General features: G+C 39.7%; 3 protein-coding genes across 6 annotated transcripts in view; 1 reads left to right on the top strand and 2 right to left on the bottom strand.

The window, feature by feature from the left end:
* The window catches only part of si:ch211-227n13.3 (uncharacterized), a 22,377-nt gene extending 14,878 nt beyond the window's left edge, over positions 1–7,499 (bottom strand). The window contains exons 1-2 of the mRNA XM_057857547.1: positions 5,872–7,499; positions 5,661–5,803 (exon numbers count right to left, since the gene is read on the bottom strand). The gene's annotated coding sequence lies outside the window, so the exon portion shown is untranslated. The remainder of the gene's footprint in view (positions 1–5,660; positions 5,804–5,871) is intronic.
* LOC130929918 (UDP-glucuronosyltransferase 1A1-like) lies at positions 1,621–9,614 on the top strand. The gene is made up of 9 exons (XM_057857541.1): positions 1,621–2,163; positions 2,639–2,702; positions 4,804–4,952; positions 5,684–5,811; positions 5,956–6,049; positions 6,130–6,255; positions 6,879–6,966; positions 7,049–7,268; positions 7,340–9,614. The coding sequence occupies exons 1-9, from the start codon at positions 1,687–1,689 to the stop codon at positions 7,608–7,610; spliced, it is 1,617 nt and encodes a 538-aa protein (XP_057713524.1). The 5' UTR covers positions 1,621–1,686; the 3' UTR covers positions 7,611–9,614.
* Positions 7,664–16,767, bottom strand: pecr (peroxisomal trans-2-enoyl-CoA reductase). 4 transcript variants are annotated; one of them, XM_057857542.1, is made up of 10 exons: positions 16,638–16,767; positions 15,234–15,367; positions 14,980–15,145; positions 14,824–14,905; positions 14,355–14,451; positions 14,170–14,280; positions 12,570–12,681; positions 12,391–12,469; positions 7,983–8,111; positions 7,664–7,909 (listed from the first exon to the last, which is right to left on the bottom strand). In XM_057857542.1, exons 1-10 carry the CDS (start codon positions 16,747–16,749, stop codon positions 7,759–7,761), a joined length of 1,173 nt encoding a protein of 390 aa, XP_057713525.1. In that variant the 5' UTR covers positions 16,750–16,767; the 3' UTR covers positions 7,664–7,758. The 4 variants fall into 4 exon arrangements, with proteins under 4 accessions (XP_057713525.1, XP_057713526.1, XP_057713527.1 ...); XM_057857543.1 differs by having other exon boundaries at positions 12,398–12,469; XM_057857544.1 differs by lacking the exons at positions 12,391–12,469; positions 12,570–12,681; positions 14,170–14,280; ... (3 more) ...; positions 15,234–15,367; positions 16,638–16,767 and adding an exon at positions 10,226–10,324.

Here is a 16,767-nt window from a genome sequence, read left to right as displayed (position 1 = left end):
CCAGAGAGTTTTCGAATGACACCAGAGAAAAAAAATTGTTAACTGGAAAAGGCCATGGGACAATTGGAAAGCGGCTTGGTGAGAATAAATCAAGGGTTGCAGCAATTGTTAGAAAATGGAAAAGGATAAACATAACTGATGTACCTCGGACTGGGGCTCCATGTAAAATCTCTCTTCATGGGGCATCACTGGTGATGAGAAAAGTGAGGGCTCAGCCTAGAATTACACGGCAAGAGCTGGTCAATGACCTGAAAAGAGCTAGATGCACAGTTTCGAACCCTACTGTCAGTAGAACACGACGGTGCAATGGTTTAAAATCATGCACTGCTCAGAAGGTTCCCCTGTTGAAGGCAGTACATGTGAAGGCTCGTCAGATGTTTGCCAGGGACCATCTGAATGATGCAGAGGGGTCATGGGAGAAAGTCATGTGGTCAGATGAGACCAAAGTAGAACTTTTTGGTGCAAGCTTTAATCGCCGTGTGTGGAGGAAAAAGAAGGATGAGTACAATCCCAAGAACACCATCCCCACTGTGCAGTATGGGGGTGGGAACCTCATGCTTTTTGGCAAAAGGGACAGGACGACTGTACTATATAAAGCAGAGGATGAATGGTGATTTTGAGCCACAACCTCCTTCCCTCAGTCAGAGACTTGAAGATGAGTCGTGGCTGGATCTTCCAACATGACAATGATCCGAAGCACACAGCCAAGCTGACCAAGGAGTGGCTGCGTAAAAAGCATATCAAGGTTCTGGAGTGGCCTAGCCAGTCTCCAGACCTCAATCCAATAGAAAATCTTTGGATGAAGCTGAAACTTTGTATTTCTCAACAACAGCCCCGAAACCTGACAAATCTAGAGAAGATTTGTGTGGAGAAATGGGCCAAATGTTTCCATGTGTGAAAACCTGGTGAAGAACTACAGAAAGCGTCTGACCTCTGTTAGTGCAAACAAAGGCTTCTGGACTCAATATTAGAACTGACAGGGGGTACGAATACGTATGAACGCCAGTAAAATACAAATAAATTATTGAAAAATCATACAATGTGAGTTCTGGATTTTTGTTTAGATTATGTCTATATGACTGGAAATCTATGATTGAAATTTCAGACCTCTTCCTATTTTCTAAATGGGTGAACTTGCAAAATCACAAGGGGTAAAAATACTTCTGCTTCTCACTGTATGCCTGGCACAGGAGTAGTCCATCCCATAGGTTGTGCACCCCTGTGGCCAGGCAAACTTCTGTTTTGTTTCGTACTTCGTAGACTTGCTGAGCATTTGCTCCTGCTGGTATGAAAGCAATATTAACCAGTGACTGACATGTATACTTTAACCTGAAGCAGGCTCTGAAGTGTATATCAAGATTGAAGCCCATTGCCAAAGTACCAAAGCTCTCGGTTTTACATATCAAATATATTGAATAAACGCTTTTTCAATGCATCAGCTTTCCATACACAGTCTGTATTGGTTCTTTAGATTAATGTTAAAACATCCATTTATAAAGTAAATGACTGATTATACCTTAACAACTCTCTGATCTCACAGGGAGGACTTTGTACACACACACGCGCACACACAATACTGCTAATTCACAAAAACATTTCAGCAAGCAAGACAAAGGAGGAGTAGGAGTGTCCTCAGGGTGAACGTTTTCTTCAACCTAAAACTTGTGTGCGCTGCCCTGACAGGAAATGACAACAATGAGGAATGCAGTGGTGTGTACGCTTTGGCTGCTAAACATGGCTGTTGCAGTGGATGAGACAGGAGGATCTGAGGCAAAAGACAACATTGCTCTAAATCCCACCAGTTCTTATGTGGGTAAATTGTTGGTGATACCAATGGATGGGAGTCACTGGGTGGCTATGAAGGCCATTGCTCAAGAAATGGGTCGGCGTGGACACAGTGTTACTGTTGTGATGCCTGAGATCACCATACTAATTGGTCCAGGGGAGCACTATGAGACGCTGACCTACCCTCTTCCATATGACAAGGCATTTGTTGACTATGTGATGTCCAAAAACGAAGACATGCTGCAAAAATCGGAAGGGTCTTTCATCGAGAGAATTCAGGAAAAATTCTCACAAATACAGAGAATTGCAGAATTGCTTCACACGACTGCAGAAAGTCTTCTGTTTAATGCCAGTCTTGTCACACATTTGTCCCAACAAGTAAGTCCCTTTCCTTGTGATCTCAGTGCAATATTGTGTTTGTAAGGGTTTTGCTTAATAGCTTATGAATTAATTAGAAAAAGTTGGAGGCTTTCAAATACACACATTTTCCAACTGACTTCTGGGAGTCCCGGCTTGTCTGTTAACACAGCAAGTCACATGATTTGTTTTGGTTCAAATACAAAGGTGTCATATTACAAACATTCAAACTGGAACAAAGTCGCTCAATTTTTCACCTGTTGTTGCGGTCAAAAGTTTACATACGGAAATGTCATGGGATTCTTTTATAACTTTATTATAGGTTTATGATGTGTGTTTGGGGCCATTGTTCTGTTGTTACACCCAAAACTTGGCATTTGGGCTGATGGTTTTAGGTTTAAAATGTACACATTTGCCAACAATATAAAATGTTTTACAATGGTGAGTAAATTGAACCTATCTGAATATTGTCTAATACTTTACTCCTGCTCCACAGGGATTTGATGCTGTCCTTACTGACCCCATGGTGCCTACAGGCTCTTTAATAGCTCGGAAATTAGGTGAATTTTGCAGCATTGGGATATGTTCCATGAGTTAATTTCATAGTTCTTGTCCTTATTTGGGTTGTGGATAGGGTTGCCAACTCCCTAAAAAAAAGGAAATCTCATTGGTAGAGCCGGCTGGCCCGATAAACGTCGCCCTTTAATTAATTTTTTGTATGTGAAAAGTGATTTTTTTAATGTTATAATTATAATGTTAAAATAATTTTACTCAAAACTGAATTAATATATTTGAGTTTTCCAAGCACATATAAAAAAATGTATTTTTTAATACAAATTATCCTAGAACTAAATCTGTCCTGCAAAATTTAAAATGGTGTAATTTAACGCTTAAGGTCTTGAGCCTTTATGTGTGTGAAGTGTGTGTGTTTGGCCATTTTTTTTAAATACTTCATTTAAAGCCACACTAGGTAACTTTCCAACCTTTTTAAAATGTTTTCATAACATTTGTGATGATATGCCGACTGACAACTAGTTGAATGACACCCCTTTTATATCTTGAGAGGGTCTGTATCGCTTTCACCGGCACTAATTAACTATGAGGAAGGTGGCAGGAACCCTGCCACACAAAAAAACTACAAATGTGCTGACTGCTTTATGGCATAAATCACTTCCCCCTTTTTCCATTCATTGTAAAGACGGAAGTCAATACAAACGCTTTCCAGCGAATTCTGCAAAGATGGCAGAGTGACAAAAGAGACAAAAAGTTTTGTCTGAGGAGGAAAATGAAAGGGGGGCTATCAGGATATACAGACTAAACATTGGGACGGCTTTCACTCGCTGGCGTGACCCCTCAATCGAACTCCTCAGCGCTGACAAATCCGGGAGGGATCGGGAGGTTAGCCACACGGTTGCCAACTGTCATATTCTATTGTTTAGCCACAACTAGAGTCATAACCTTATTACTATTAATCCTTCACACAGCCGCTGGAAACAGAAATGTTGTTTAATCCATCTGCAGCCGATTGGGAAATTGATTTTTGATTGATTGATGATTTTATAACACTGTGCGGGTGTGCGCTGGTCCTCATGGGAAACGGAGTCTTCTTTAAGGCAAAACACTAGCGCTTTTTGTCCACCAGCATCGCTAAAATCGACCAAAACTAAAAAGTGTTGCTTTAAAAAGTGCAAAAGAACGCTCAAGTAGTTTTTTTTTTTTTAAAATAAATTAGGTGCATTCAAACTCTCCTCAGCAGTAACATTTTTTGCAAAAATCACTCCAAAAATAATTAGACACACACAAAAAAATATACTACAATTAGTGAAAATTAGAGAACAAGAAAAAAAAAAAGGTCATTATTTTCAACGCGCTTTTTACTCTCGCTTCACTCAAACCTCTTATCTCCCACGCTCTTATGTTGTCTTCCGTTAGGGACAGTACCTCGACCAATGAGATGAGTGGGATTTTGTATTGTCATTGTTCCGTCAGCTCATTGGTCAAAAAGCAGCATAGGCGGGGGAATGTTTCCCAGCATATTTTTGTAAAGCACCATACCATGTTTCACTTGCTCTACAAATAAGACATTATTTTCGAGTTTGATTATAATAAGGGACGAAGCGCGTCCCTTCAAAGTTCAACAAGGGACGCGTACTTTTGTTTCTGAATACCGGACGATCTGGTTTTTCAAGGGACAGTTGGCAACCCTAGTTGTGGATGAACTGCAGTATATCATGTACACAATCGACTGGCCTTCACCCTATCACATATATATTGTTATTCTATTTACTGACGGAATAGCACCTTACAATGAAGAATATTGTTTTCAAGGGGATTCTAGAGACTTGTGCTACATAACTTGAACTCATAAAGCACTGGCATACAAAACAGAAGAAACATCAAAGCATGAACATTACAGAACAATAAAATTACAACACACTGACAACGCAGAAAGTCAATGTGATAAACATCAACAAAACAATCTAGAAAGTGGTACTAAAAGTGGGGAGTATTGCCCATTTTTAATAACAAGTTATATGTGTAATGTTGTGGGAATTAAAGGAATGTTGATGCCTTATATAATGACAACAGGTCACGTTATTACCCCCCCTCGCCAGTATTTCTCAGCGTTTTCTCATAACCATGTTTCTGGACCTCTTTCAGGTATTCCCTCAGTTAATTTACTGAGGGGAATTCCGTGTTTTTTGGACATGCAAGCTGCTGGGTGTCCATCGCCACCTTCCTATGTTCCACGCTTCTTCACTGGCTTTACAGATAAAATGGACTTCAGGCAAAGAGTCCTCAACACACTGGTGAAAATTGACTCAGCAGTGGTGTTAAAGAGAAAGACAACACCGAATTTGTGTAAATCCCAGGAGAAATAATCCTGTTCAGAGGCAAAGTATCACTAGAATCTGCATGAAAGCATGTTTCCAATGATATCAAGATCATTATTCTATGACAAGTAATAACAAAGACAGTCGTTTAAAAGTAGGGAAAGTAGTGCTAGTTGTGGTCAGCGAGTGTCATAGTAATTCCATGGTTCTCGAATTAAATGTGATTATCCGGGATTGCTCACACTTTTTAATGACGCCATTAATACCCATGATCACGAGACTGTGCTCAATCTGTGTGTATCTGCATGTGTAGAACTGTCGTCACAAAATGGCAGCAATGATATGCAGTATCATTTTCATGTTTGAAACATGCGTCTCCATTTTCAGAGGTCTAAGAGACAGGCGGTTTACATACTTAAAATACTTTGAATCACAGCCTCAAAGTAATTTATACTAGGTGTTGTCTCTCCCTTTAAAAGAATTCAATTTTCTGGTCCTTTTCATTCATTGTTCATATAATTTATGTTTTCGATTATATTTTTTAACTCATTCACTGCTATTGAGAACATCCAATCCATTTGAAGTGTGGGCTGGCGTGAAATGATTACTGCGTTCCTCCCATTTCAAATGAATGGGACGTGTGTCGCCGTCAATCGCAGGCAGTGAACTAAAATGAACTCAAACCTTTCTTATCCTGTGTGTCACAGGTGAGTGCGCTAGAGCCGCTCCTTTGTCGACTCTTATATTGGCGTTTTGATCGTATTGCTTCGGAGTTCCTGGAAGAGGATGTGGGTGTAGCTGAGGTGCTGTCAGACTCTGCAATCTGGCTGCATAGGTGACATGAAAAAGTCAGATGTTGCTTAAGATTCATGAATCATTTGGATTGCCGAACCACCTTTGTAATAGCTCTGGGTCTCTTCTATGGGTCACACCTCTCTCTGGTGCACTCTGCTCTAAACAGATAACTATGTTGGTACAGGATTGATTTCACACTGGAGTACCCGCGGCCATTAATGCCGAATATGGTGCCAGTTGGGGGCATCAACTGCAACGTGAGGAATCCTCTGCCAAAAGTAAGGCCGGAGTATGTTTATGGATGACAGTAACAGTATACAATAAAATGTAAAAACAATGTATACTCTGTTTGTCAAAGGATTTGGAGCCCTGGGTGTCAGGAAAACATGGATTTGTTGTGTTCACACTGGGCACTGCATTGAAAAAAATGCCAAATGAAATAACCCAAGTCTTCTTTGAAGCATTCAGACAGATTCCACAGAAGGTATAGTCATTTTGGAAATGCTTAGTTTTGATTATTGTAAAACAATATACTGACCAAATGAACAAAAAGTATTATAACATCCATTAAGATGTAAATGATGCATAGGCTTCCAGCCTTGAGAGGTTAGAAATTAAGACTGTTAATTCAAAGTAAGACTCAAAAGGTACAAATAGACTTCCAATTTTGACATTGCATTTATGAGCAAATACAATTTCTATCTTTTGCAAATGGGTTGAGCACTGAAGCCTTAGCTACTGAAATTCAGTGGCAAAAAACTTTGTCTTATCTTAATTGGTGTTGCTAAAAATAAAGGTAGGAAAGTTTAGGTTTTTGCTCCAGACTTCATGCCAATAGAGAATTGTTTTTCTCATGTAAGTATGAGAACTGAAAATTGAGACTTAGCTTAGTCATTTTAATTCACCAAATGTAAACAGAATATTTTTGCAAAAACAAAGTCTACATCTGAATTATTTTAGGATTTTTCTTATGTGGCAGCATATATAGGGAAATTCATTAAGAGCTTTATATGTTTTAGCTATCTTTACTTACATGCAGATGAATAAAAAATCTGCGTCTATGCAGAGTAGCTACAGTACTCGAGCAAATAGGTTTTTCTTTGATAGGTTATATGGAGATATTCTGGACTGGTTCCTGATAATACACCAGAAAACGTAAAGATGATGAGCTGGGTGCCCCAGAACGACTTACTCGGTAAAACCCTTACTATGATTAAAAAAGTTGTCAATCCATATTTTTCTGATACAATCCCTTGTCATTGGTTAACCAACTTTAGCTCATCCTGGAGTTCGAGCCTTCATCACTCATGCTGGCTCACATGGTCTCTTTGAGGGACTTTGTCATGCCGTACCCATGGTGATGGTACCACTTGGCGGGGACCAGCCTGACAATGCAGCAAGAATAGCAAGTAGAGGAGGCGGAGTAGTGTTGGATATATTAACCATCACTGCTGAAGACCTTCTGCAAAGACTGAATGAGGTCATTGGTGATACTAGGTAAGTTTGAACACCACAAACTAAACCACTAAAGCTTTGAAATGGAATCCGACAAATGGCTTTTGTTTTAGGTACAAAGAGAACATGAAGAAGCTGTCGGCGTTACACAAAGATCGTCCTATTGACCCACTCGACCTGTCTGTATATTGGACCGAATTTGTAATGCGGCATAAAGGTGCCGAACATCTTAAAGCAGCTGCCCATGACCTCACTTGGTTCCAATACTTTTGTCTGGATGTTATCGCTCTACTTGCTACAACTGCATTGATTTTGATGATCTTGACAGTTAAATGTTTAAGGTTCTGCTGGCACAAACTGAGCAGAAAGAAGAAGCAAGACTAGTTTTATGAATGAAAAAACAAACAAAAAAACTGCATTAAGGTGAAGGTACGAGGTGAATGATAATAGAGATATTTAATGAATGTAAATTCAGAATAGCATTAGGATCAAATAACATTTTAACTGGTACAAGAGTGGAAACCACTGTGCATTAGTGGGAACCCTTCTTTGGTGGGAAGAAGGCATACTCAACAGCCAGTGCAACAGTAAAGGCAGCAAAGCCCCACTTGAATCCCCTCAGCAGGACATCGGAGAGAGTCACAGCACGAGCAAAGCCACCAGCGTACCTCCATGCTTCGTTACTAAACAGTGAGAGACAGGGCTGTGTAAGCAATTGCAGCACAATATCCTACAAGTAGTCTTAAAATTTCTTACCGGGCCCATGGGTCTTTGAGGCCCCTGGCTGCCAACCTCTGCTGTGTAAACTCCAAGGGAGTTCCCTCCGTCTTCCACTGCCGCCAGTCAGGCATGGACAACTTGCTGGGGCCATGGTCACCTCCCATACTGATGAGTGCATAAATATTTGCATGTTTACATTCAAAGTCCAGTCCCAACACAAATTCCTGAATGTATGGTGACCAAATTATGTTGCCCTGGAAGTATTTGTTTTGTTTATGATTGTCTGACAAAATTAAACATGTACATTGATTTGAATGTTATTGCTACTTGTCATTTGAAAAATATATTTCAATGCACAAGTATACTATTTCTTACTCTTACTACACAGTTAGAATATTTGAGGACAATTTGAACTGCTATTCTTGTACACTTGCATATATGTGCTTTACAAAAGAAATTCACTACATACAATACAAGTTGTTCAAAAATTACTGAAATATATGTCAAAGATTGGAGAAGGGAAAATAGGATCACCTCAAATGATGATGCATTTTCACCAGCATATACAGTACTACACAAAACTTTGAATATCAAGAAAATGTTTAACTTTGACAATTTAACCAAAATTGAAACCTACAAATTCTTTGAGGAAATATGTTGATTCACATTTTATTCATTCAAAAGTTAAATTTCGGAGTAGTTTCTGCATTTGACTAATCGTGTGTGTGGTAGACCCGGGCGGTATACCGAAAATTTGCCGTTATCGACATTCTTCACGATGACTGAGGTAATTTTGACCATGTCGGTAAATTCGGTAATTTGATAAAACAAGAAAATATAGTCTTTTCATCCCGCTTTGACTCTGCGTTGTTCGGCGATGTTCATTTTTAGGCTAACGCTAGCGGTTAACGCTACAAGCAAACGTGATGGAATTGAGCTTAAGGGAGCTTCACCAAACTTTCCCCCAACGTTTAGTAGACACTTGCTGGCCTCCAGAAGGGCTTTCACCCGCTCTCCTCTCTGGTTCTCACGATTTCAGGAGAGGGTGCTTTCAGTGTTTTCTACTGGTAGCCAGGCTATATGTTAATGCCAGCAGCTAACGCTACAAATTAACGTGATGGAGTCTGATAGCGGCTTTAACCTTGTCGAAACGGCTGAACTTAATGAGTGGATTGGGCACGGACTGCATCTAGCAATCGGTATGTCGCGTTATTTTGTATCTCTGTGTGTGTTTGTTTGTCATTTCTCTGATAACTTTTATAATGATAAAGCATTTCAGCATAAAGTATAATACAAGAGTGACGCCTATAATATGACCGTTTAATGGCCACAGCTATTTTTCTGTATGTGCTTGCTTTAGTCCGTGTCATTACTGGCATTATTGTCATAGAAGCGATATAGCGTTAATGTTGTTGTGTCTGTGTGAGGTGCGCATGTGTGCGTGCATGTATTTAAAAGATGCTCTGGAAAAAAAAACCTGAAATCTTGAAGTAAACACTTGTGTTGAGTAATTATATCACAGCAGCCATTAACAATAAGTTGTCTGTTTGAAGTGTAATATTCAAGCTGTAAGTCATTTGTGTTACAATGACATGTTTGCACAGTCGTCGTATTGATTTTTATAATGTTGTACATTGTTCAAGTCATACAAGCCGTTATAAATGATCATACTTGAATTCTTATTATTTACAATAAATTTTTATATGCTTAATGTTTAGACTGCATGTACAATTGCTAAATTGAAAGCAGGTAAACGAGAAACAGTTAATTTGTATTTCATGCATTGATTCAGATTTCAAATTATATAACAATTCGCTTCGGTGAATTTATCGTCACTTATCGTTATCGAGGTAAACCTGCTCAATTTTATACGTACTTAAGGCCATATCGCCTTAATAAAATGATCCAGGATCATTTTATTTTTATTTGATGCGTCCCAGAGAGAAAGAGCACACGTAAGCACAAAACGACTCTTATTAAGGTTCTTTCGACTTGGCCACCGTGTACCGTTTAACACGAAATTAAGTTTTCACGAACACGAGGAAACCACTACTAATTTCAAACAAGAATAGGGCTGCACTTACTATTTGTTACAAAACACTAAGTCATAACAGAGGTTCGAGCTAACATTGAATATTTGTGGCTAGCCGATAGCAGTTTTCTGGGTTACTAAACAAGAATTGATCTGTAAAGCGTAGCTGTTAACTACCACGTCATTTAACACATACATAAGCGCGTTTATTTGAATTCTACGCTTGTGCTAAAAAAAAAAACATTACCCGAGTCTTGTGTTGTGACCTCTGCTTTTGCGCTGTTACGACAGTTTCAATTGCTTTACGGGAGAGGTATGGCACGCCGTACGGGACAAAAACAATCAACGACAACGTACCTGTTGTGACATATTTTTGTTTTATTTTCAATTTTCCAGGAAAGGAATAAAAATTCGAGTACGATAGTGACGCAGGTCAGTAGCCAGAACACTTCCTTTGACTAGGGTTGCCACCTTTCAGAAAAAAAAAAAAAAAAAGGGACGCCCCCCCTCGCGCCCAAAGCCTTACGGGCGAAAAAAAGGGGCATCCCCAAAACTCCTAAAATGCATAGAAATATATGTATTTTTAGATGAGAAACCTGTATTGTGCACTTTGTGGGCATGGCAGTTTCCTTGCAGCAGATTGTTTTTCCCCCCTGCAGGTTAGTGAAAACGAAGTTGTGAATATCGTAATTAACATTTGTGTTGTCGGCACTGAATCCGGTCACGTGATGCATTGACAAGTCAACTTTCTTAATGGAATGTTCCAGGATAACTACAATTCCAGCAGCTGACTTTTCTGCATTCTCTATGAAGTCCAGCATTTTGTTGGTGAGTCCAGACTCTGGACTGAAGTACTGGACAGCAAGGGGAACATCTTCCTGCTCATTATTCGAGGCATCGGTCTGTATGGAGAATGGGATGGGTGACGTTAAGATCTTAAGCACATCACTCACTGCCTTTGGACCCAGGACTTGTTTCAACAGTGCCTCTTGCTTGTTCTCCCCAAAGTCATTTTCTTCACCATTTTGGAATCACATAAAAATCTTCTGATTGAGCCTGTGTCCACAGTCAGCACTATCGTAGCTCTGACTGGCTACCTTTTACTGTGTGGTATACCTGTGTCACCTCAGCTGCAGTAATTTAGAGGGTAGGAGTGGGATGATGTCAAATTCACTATTAATCAATCAATAGATAGCATATATTTGCAGTAGGACTATTTATTCAGTGTTTATTTGCTGTTAATCTAGTAGGAATAATTCCAAATGAGTAGCATTAGTTAGCGTAACAAAATAACATGTTCTTTATGGGTACATAAATTCATTCCATATTGATTGATAATAAATGCATGTTTCAAAAAAAAAAAAAAAGTCAACATTCCTAAAAATAATCAACCATAGTAGCAACTGAAATAGCCTAGCTATGCTCCTATCAATGCAAGATGTATGAAGGTAAATATAAATATAGCCTGTATGTTATACATATACAACAGCATGATAACATACCAAATCAAGCTCAGGGGATGTTTCAGGTACAAAGAATTGTGACGAAGGCTCTACTGGGATCTTATATTCCGTTTGTGGAGGTACCCTGCAGCATGCTGTTTTACACTTCCGTGAGACACTGCAAAAACTTTCCTGCCTGCCTTGCAGTTCGCGTTATAATCATCATCAGTGACTATCGAGCCACTCCAGTCTATTTTTTGAAGACGTTTCCCCTTTTGAGGATGACGTGGGGTGTCCTGAACTTCTAATGTTGAAGAGACATGTGAGTTTTGAAAACGCGCGGGGCGGTGCACTGAGCAGAGAGAGCGAGGTAACTAGGCAACGAACCCGGAAGTGGAGCGCAGTGTAGGGCAGACAGCCGCGGGCACGCAGATAACTATCTTGCTGTCTTTAATATCTCCTGCCCTTTTTGTTCATTATTGCTGGCTCAGTGGTCACTCATGAGCGCAGGTGTGTGTTTGTGTGTGACAGACGTGCATGGGCTGGGCGCACCGGAGCCATGGGTCACGCGGGGTCGAGCCATCAGACAATTGTGAAATACAGAATAAACTGCGTTCCGTATTGGTTCAATACAGAACGCAACTTTTAATTCCCAATTACGGAACGATTCCGTATTTCAAGGGACGGGTGGCAAGCCTACCTTTGACATACATGGCTGGTCAAATGTTTTGATACACTTTACCATTCATTTGGACGAGAACATGTCTCGAAACTTTTGACCAAGGGTGTAGGGCTGTAACTCAGGCTTTAGCGTTCTTTGCACAACGGCATCATGTGCAAGAATAATTACACTGAATTAACATGTACATTTCAACACCCATAGTCACAATCAATTAGTCTTTTCTAAATCAGCGACAATATTTACTTTTGAAAAACAAGTGATATGTGCCATCTTTGACAAATGAATTACAGCTTGCTTTGAGGGTGGAGTAGGTCCTTCAGCGCATCCAGGTTCTCCCCTTCTGGACCTTCGGGCCATGCCTTATGATCTAAACACACACGCACACAGAGTCAGCAAATCACAGATGTACAGTGGGCTATTTGCTGTAGCACCAACGTGGAAGTGCACAGTGACCAAATTCAACATACTGGGTATCTCCCACATAGAGTGGTACAGACTCTGCCCCGCATCAACCCGCAGTGTGGCTCCAGAGATGTAAGTGGCAGCAGGAGAAAGCAGGAAACAAACTACAGAGGAGATCTAACCAAAAACAAAAATTAGTGGAGAAAGGCAATGCAGATTACTGTATCACTTTGGACATCAAACACTACATAAAAGAGCAATGACTACTTTGTCAAGATGTCCTCTAGATTACCGTGTTTTCACATTTAGTGATGTTCTCCCTGTTAGACACTAAACCGATTAATAATTGTGTGCCACTTACATAAAGTTCCACCTTTTTGTTCCCTGGTGCCATTGGTGAAATGATTTTGTCTGTTTGATACCACTATACATCTAAAATTACAACATGCCATAGGCACAGTAGGCATGTCAATTTATTGCTTGGTTTATAAGGAAAGAGATGCTCTAGGCAAAGCTGAGTATTCTGGAGTATGATGTCCAATGGCAGCAAGAGTGCTTAGAAATCGAACACACACAAAAAAATACATAACAGACTTAAGCAGTCTAAAAATGCACACATAAAGTACTGTATGTATTACATTATAATTTTCTAGTACAATCCCTGTCTTCATTAGGATCCAGTGTGAACTGGCTCCTATCCTAGCTGACTTTATGCGATAGGCATTAGATTGCTTGCCACTATTTGCGAAAGTATGTTAATCCACTATCTTCTATTTATCTTACGGATGTCCCGATCCGATCACGTCATCTTAAACCGGGCCATTTTTCAGAGGATCGGAATCGGGTGAAAAGGATCGTTTTTTTTTTTTTTTTTTTTAATTTAAAAATTTTTTAATTATTAAATTTATTAGGATCATGGAAGCTTCCACTTGGGGAAAATATATACACACAGTATATCCTGTATATACATAATATAATAAAAATATACAGTACTGTGCAAAAGTTTTAGGCAGGACCTAAAACTTTTGCACAGTACTGTATATAAATATATATGTATATATGTATTCTTTTTAAGGGCTAAAGAGTAACTAAATAATACAGAAATACAAAATATATATGTTTTATACACTGCAACACTCCAGGATCAAGCGGAAGAGGGACTACTGTGAACATTACAGTACATGTTTGTAACTTTTGTTCAAATTAAAAAATGACAAAAAAACAACTTTTTTTTCGGTATCTGAGTGGGACTCGGTATCAGCAGATTCTCAAAATCAATTGACTCGGGTAAAAAATGTTATCGGGACATCCCTAGTGTGTTTACAGGAAAAAACAGTTTTTCATTTTTGGCCCAGCCCCATACTGCTGCATCTTAGTACCAAGTAACTATGTTGAAGTGAGTTTAGAAATGTTAATTAGACAAATTTAGTACTTTGCCACCTGCTTGTGGCCTCTTGGTGCCAAGAAACTATGGTAAAGTGAATTGAGGAGCTTCCTTTAGACACAGTATTGTTGAGAAACTATGTTAAAGTGAGCTAAGGAGCGTCATTGCAAAAGTCATATTACTCGTGGATTTTTGCTAATTGCAGCAGGGTTCGAGCGCTGGGGTAACTGTATATCAGTTTTTTTAGATTTATGCTATTATCAAATTGTCACAAACCACACCTCTTCTGGCAATCCGAGTCTCTTTGCCGGACTAAATGGAACAGACATCTTGAAAAGCGTTGGTCCAAGATCTTTGTAATTCTCCATTGCCGTTTTAGAAAAAATTGTGCCCTGCAACCAAATGAACAACAACTTGAAACAACCACATCATCAAACATGGAGAAAAACAGTGGAGTTGTGCATACTGGAGCAACCGCGTTGATCCGCACACCGGAGGCGGCCCACTCGATTGCCAGACTCTTTGTTAAGTTGTCCACCGCTGCCCTAGCTGCACCTGTGTGGCTGTCAGAGGGCATGGGCAGTGTTCAAACTACGAACTGTAGTTCACTCATTAGTCCAATGAAAAATAGTTTTGGAACAATAACCGGCCGATCTGTTAATTACATCTTTTCTGTGGTATAAATGCTGTATGATGTAGTGGCTCAATGTCAGCTGATTGAACTTTTGTAATAAATAGGGAACAAATAAATCAAGTGTCATATTTGTGTTTTTGCCAATAAAAGTGCCAGTTTAGTAGTCGAAGGGGCCATGTCAATAAAGAGAGAACCGTAGTTTGAACACTCCATAACGTGTATAACCTTTATCAAATACATATTTAAAGAGTGCTAAAAAATGGACTTGTCTACAATACATTGAAAGACTGATGCCACTTACGCCATGCCTGGAAAGCCTTTCCACATGTCTGCAATGATGTTAACGATCACACCTCCATGTTGTTTCATCCATGTGGTATATACTGTCCAGTGCATTAGTTGAAACGGTCATATATTATGCTCAAACACAGAGCGTCAATGTGAGTAAATGTCTCACCCTCCTTGCAACAGTGAAAAGTGCCATTCAAGTTCGTGTCGATCACAGCTTTCCACCCTTTAGAAGACATGTGTTCTACTGGACTGCTGAATTGTCCACCGCCGTTGTTTACCAGAAAGTCTATGCGCCCGAACTGCTTCAGCACTGAAGACACAAGTGCCTTCACCTGTGTTAGAAGTACACACAAAGTCATTTTGCTTCAGTGATTATAACATTAATCGGATGGCTGTGGTCAAGCTAGACTGAGTGTGCACCTCATCCTCGTTGCGGATGTTACAAGGTAGAGGAGTAACGCATGCTGGGCTGGAAGCTGGAATTTTTTGTCTCATCTCCTGGGCAGCTGTCTCCAATCTATCTGCTTTTCTGCTGGAAATCACCACATTACAACCTAAGGAAAAGTTTGGTAGAAATGATTGATTACAATTCCATTACTCAATGACAGCAAATCAATCATAATAGCTGGTATTTTAATAGAACAGTGTTTATATAAATGGCTGGTAAGGTAGAACAGTGGTTAGAAATTTTTGTACTACAATTCTTAGGTATTTCACAATTCCCAGGAAGCTTGGGTTGGTAATACATTGAAACTCACTCAATTCTGTTTTGTTAGATGCCAAAATGCCATTATGCAACCGGTCAATTGACGGAATTCTGAGTTTTAAACATGTTTTTGTCCCACCGAATTATTTTTAAACGAGAATAAAGTAGAAAAATGCTTGTCTTTATTAAATTCTTCATTGAGTGAGTCCACTCAAATCCACTCAAGCTGCTCATTTACACACAATGAGTTGCCAAGGCAACTGTTTAACAAGTTAAATGATGATTGACACATTTGGTGCTTTGAAGTTTAGGCTTCCAGGCATCACTGGAAAGATCAAACCTTAACGTCTGTCAATCATTGTTAACTTTAACAAGCAACTCCAGTGCGCTGCCTGACAAAGAAAAGGAGCAGAAGGGAGTGAGACTACGTGATTGGATTGAGACAGCTCATCTGTTTTTAATTTTTTTTTATTGAAAAAAAAAAAAAAAAATCCGCGATGGACTGAGAGCGCGAAGTTTGAAGCGCGAAGTAGCGAGGGATCACTGTAATTTCACTAATGATATTGCACAACACCGGCTTCTGGCATCGAGTTGTTGTGCAAATGTGACCACCAACCCCGTTCTCCCCTGTATTTTCCACATAGGTACTTTATCGCTATTTATTTAGTTTTTTTTTTTTTTTTTTTATATATAAACTGTTATTGGCTGGCGACCAGTTTTGGGGGGGGGGGGGGGTACCATCCCATTTTCCAGAAATCATCTGGGGTCAGTTCAAACCCACAAGCGAGGCCAAAAACCGTGGAAGGGCTAAGGATGGATGGATAATTGCTTAATTAAGTTTCCTTCTTATTTTGGATATGTGTGCTGTAATTACTGATGTTACAGTACCTTTGCAATTCACACTGTGAATAGGTGTCAGTCTGTTAATGTGAACATCTTGTCAATTCTGCAGAAAAATGCTGTGCTCTTCGCATGCCGAATTGTATTTTCCTTAGTCATGGCCAGCATCCAGTATTCACCAGCCAGATCAAGATGACTTTCTGCGGTTCAAAGTCCGCCTAACTTTCTCTTTGACGAGTTGCACAGTTGAAAACTGTATTAAAAACCAGAGGACTCACCAAGTTCCAGAAGCTCATAAGATATTGCTTTCCCAATGCCAGTCGCTCCACCGGTCACTATCGCAACTTTGTGGTTAAACAAGCCTGGTCTGAAGACACTGTGCGCTGCCATGTTTGTTTGTTTTTTTCC

This window comes from Corythoichthys intestinalis, chromosome 14, assembly GCF_030265065.1.
Source record: "Corythoichthys intestinalis isolate RoL2023-P3 chromosome 14, ASM3026506v1, whole genome shotgun sequence".
NCBI lineage: Eukaryota > Metazoa > Chordata > Actinopteri > Syngnathiformes > Syngnathidae > Corythoichthys > Corythoichthys intestinalis.
Note: the sequence above shows the minus strand (reverse complement) of the source record. Positions and strands in the feature narration are given on the sequence as shown.

Coding starts and splice junctions, on each gene's coding strand:
- pecr (XM_057857542.1), bottom strand. CDS start 16,749: ATGGCAGCGCACAGTGTCTTCAGACCAGGCTTGTTTAACCACAAAGTT. Junction 14,281..14,354: donor GGATCAACGCGGTTGCTCCA/GTATGCACAACT, acceptor ATTTGGTTGCAG/GGCACAATTTTTTCTAAAAC. Junction 7,910..7,982: donor CTCAAAGACCCATGGGCCCG/GTAAGAAATTTT, acceptor CTCACTGTTTAG/TAACGAAGCATGGAGGTACG.
- LOC130929918 (XM_057857541.1), top strand. CDS start 1,687: ATGACAACAATGAGGAATGCAGTGGTGTGTACGCTTTGGCTGCTAAAC. Junction 6,967..7,048: donor GCCCCAGAACGACTTACTCG/GTAAAACCCTTA, acceptor AACCAACTTTAG/CTCATCCTGGAGTTCGAGCC. Junction 7,269..7,339: donor GAGGTCATTGGTGATACTAG/GTAAGTTTGAAC, acceptor CTTTTGTTTTAG/GTACAAAGAGAACATGAAGA.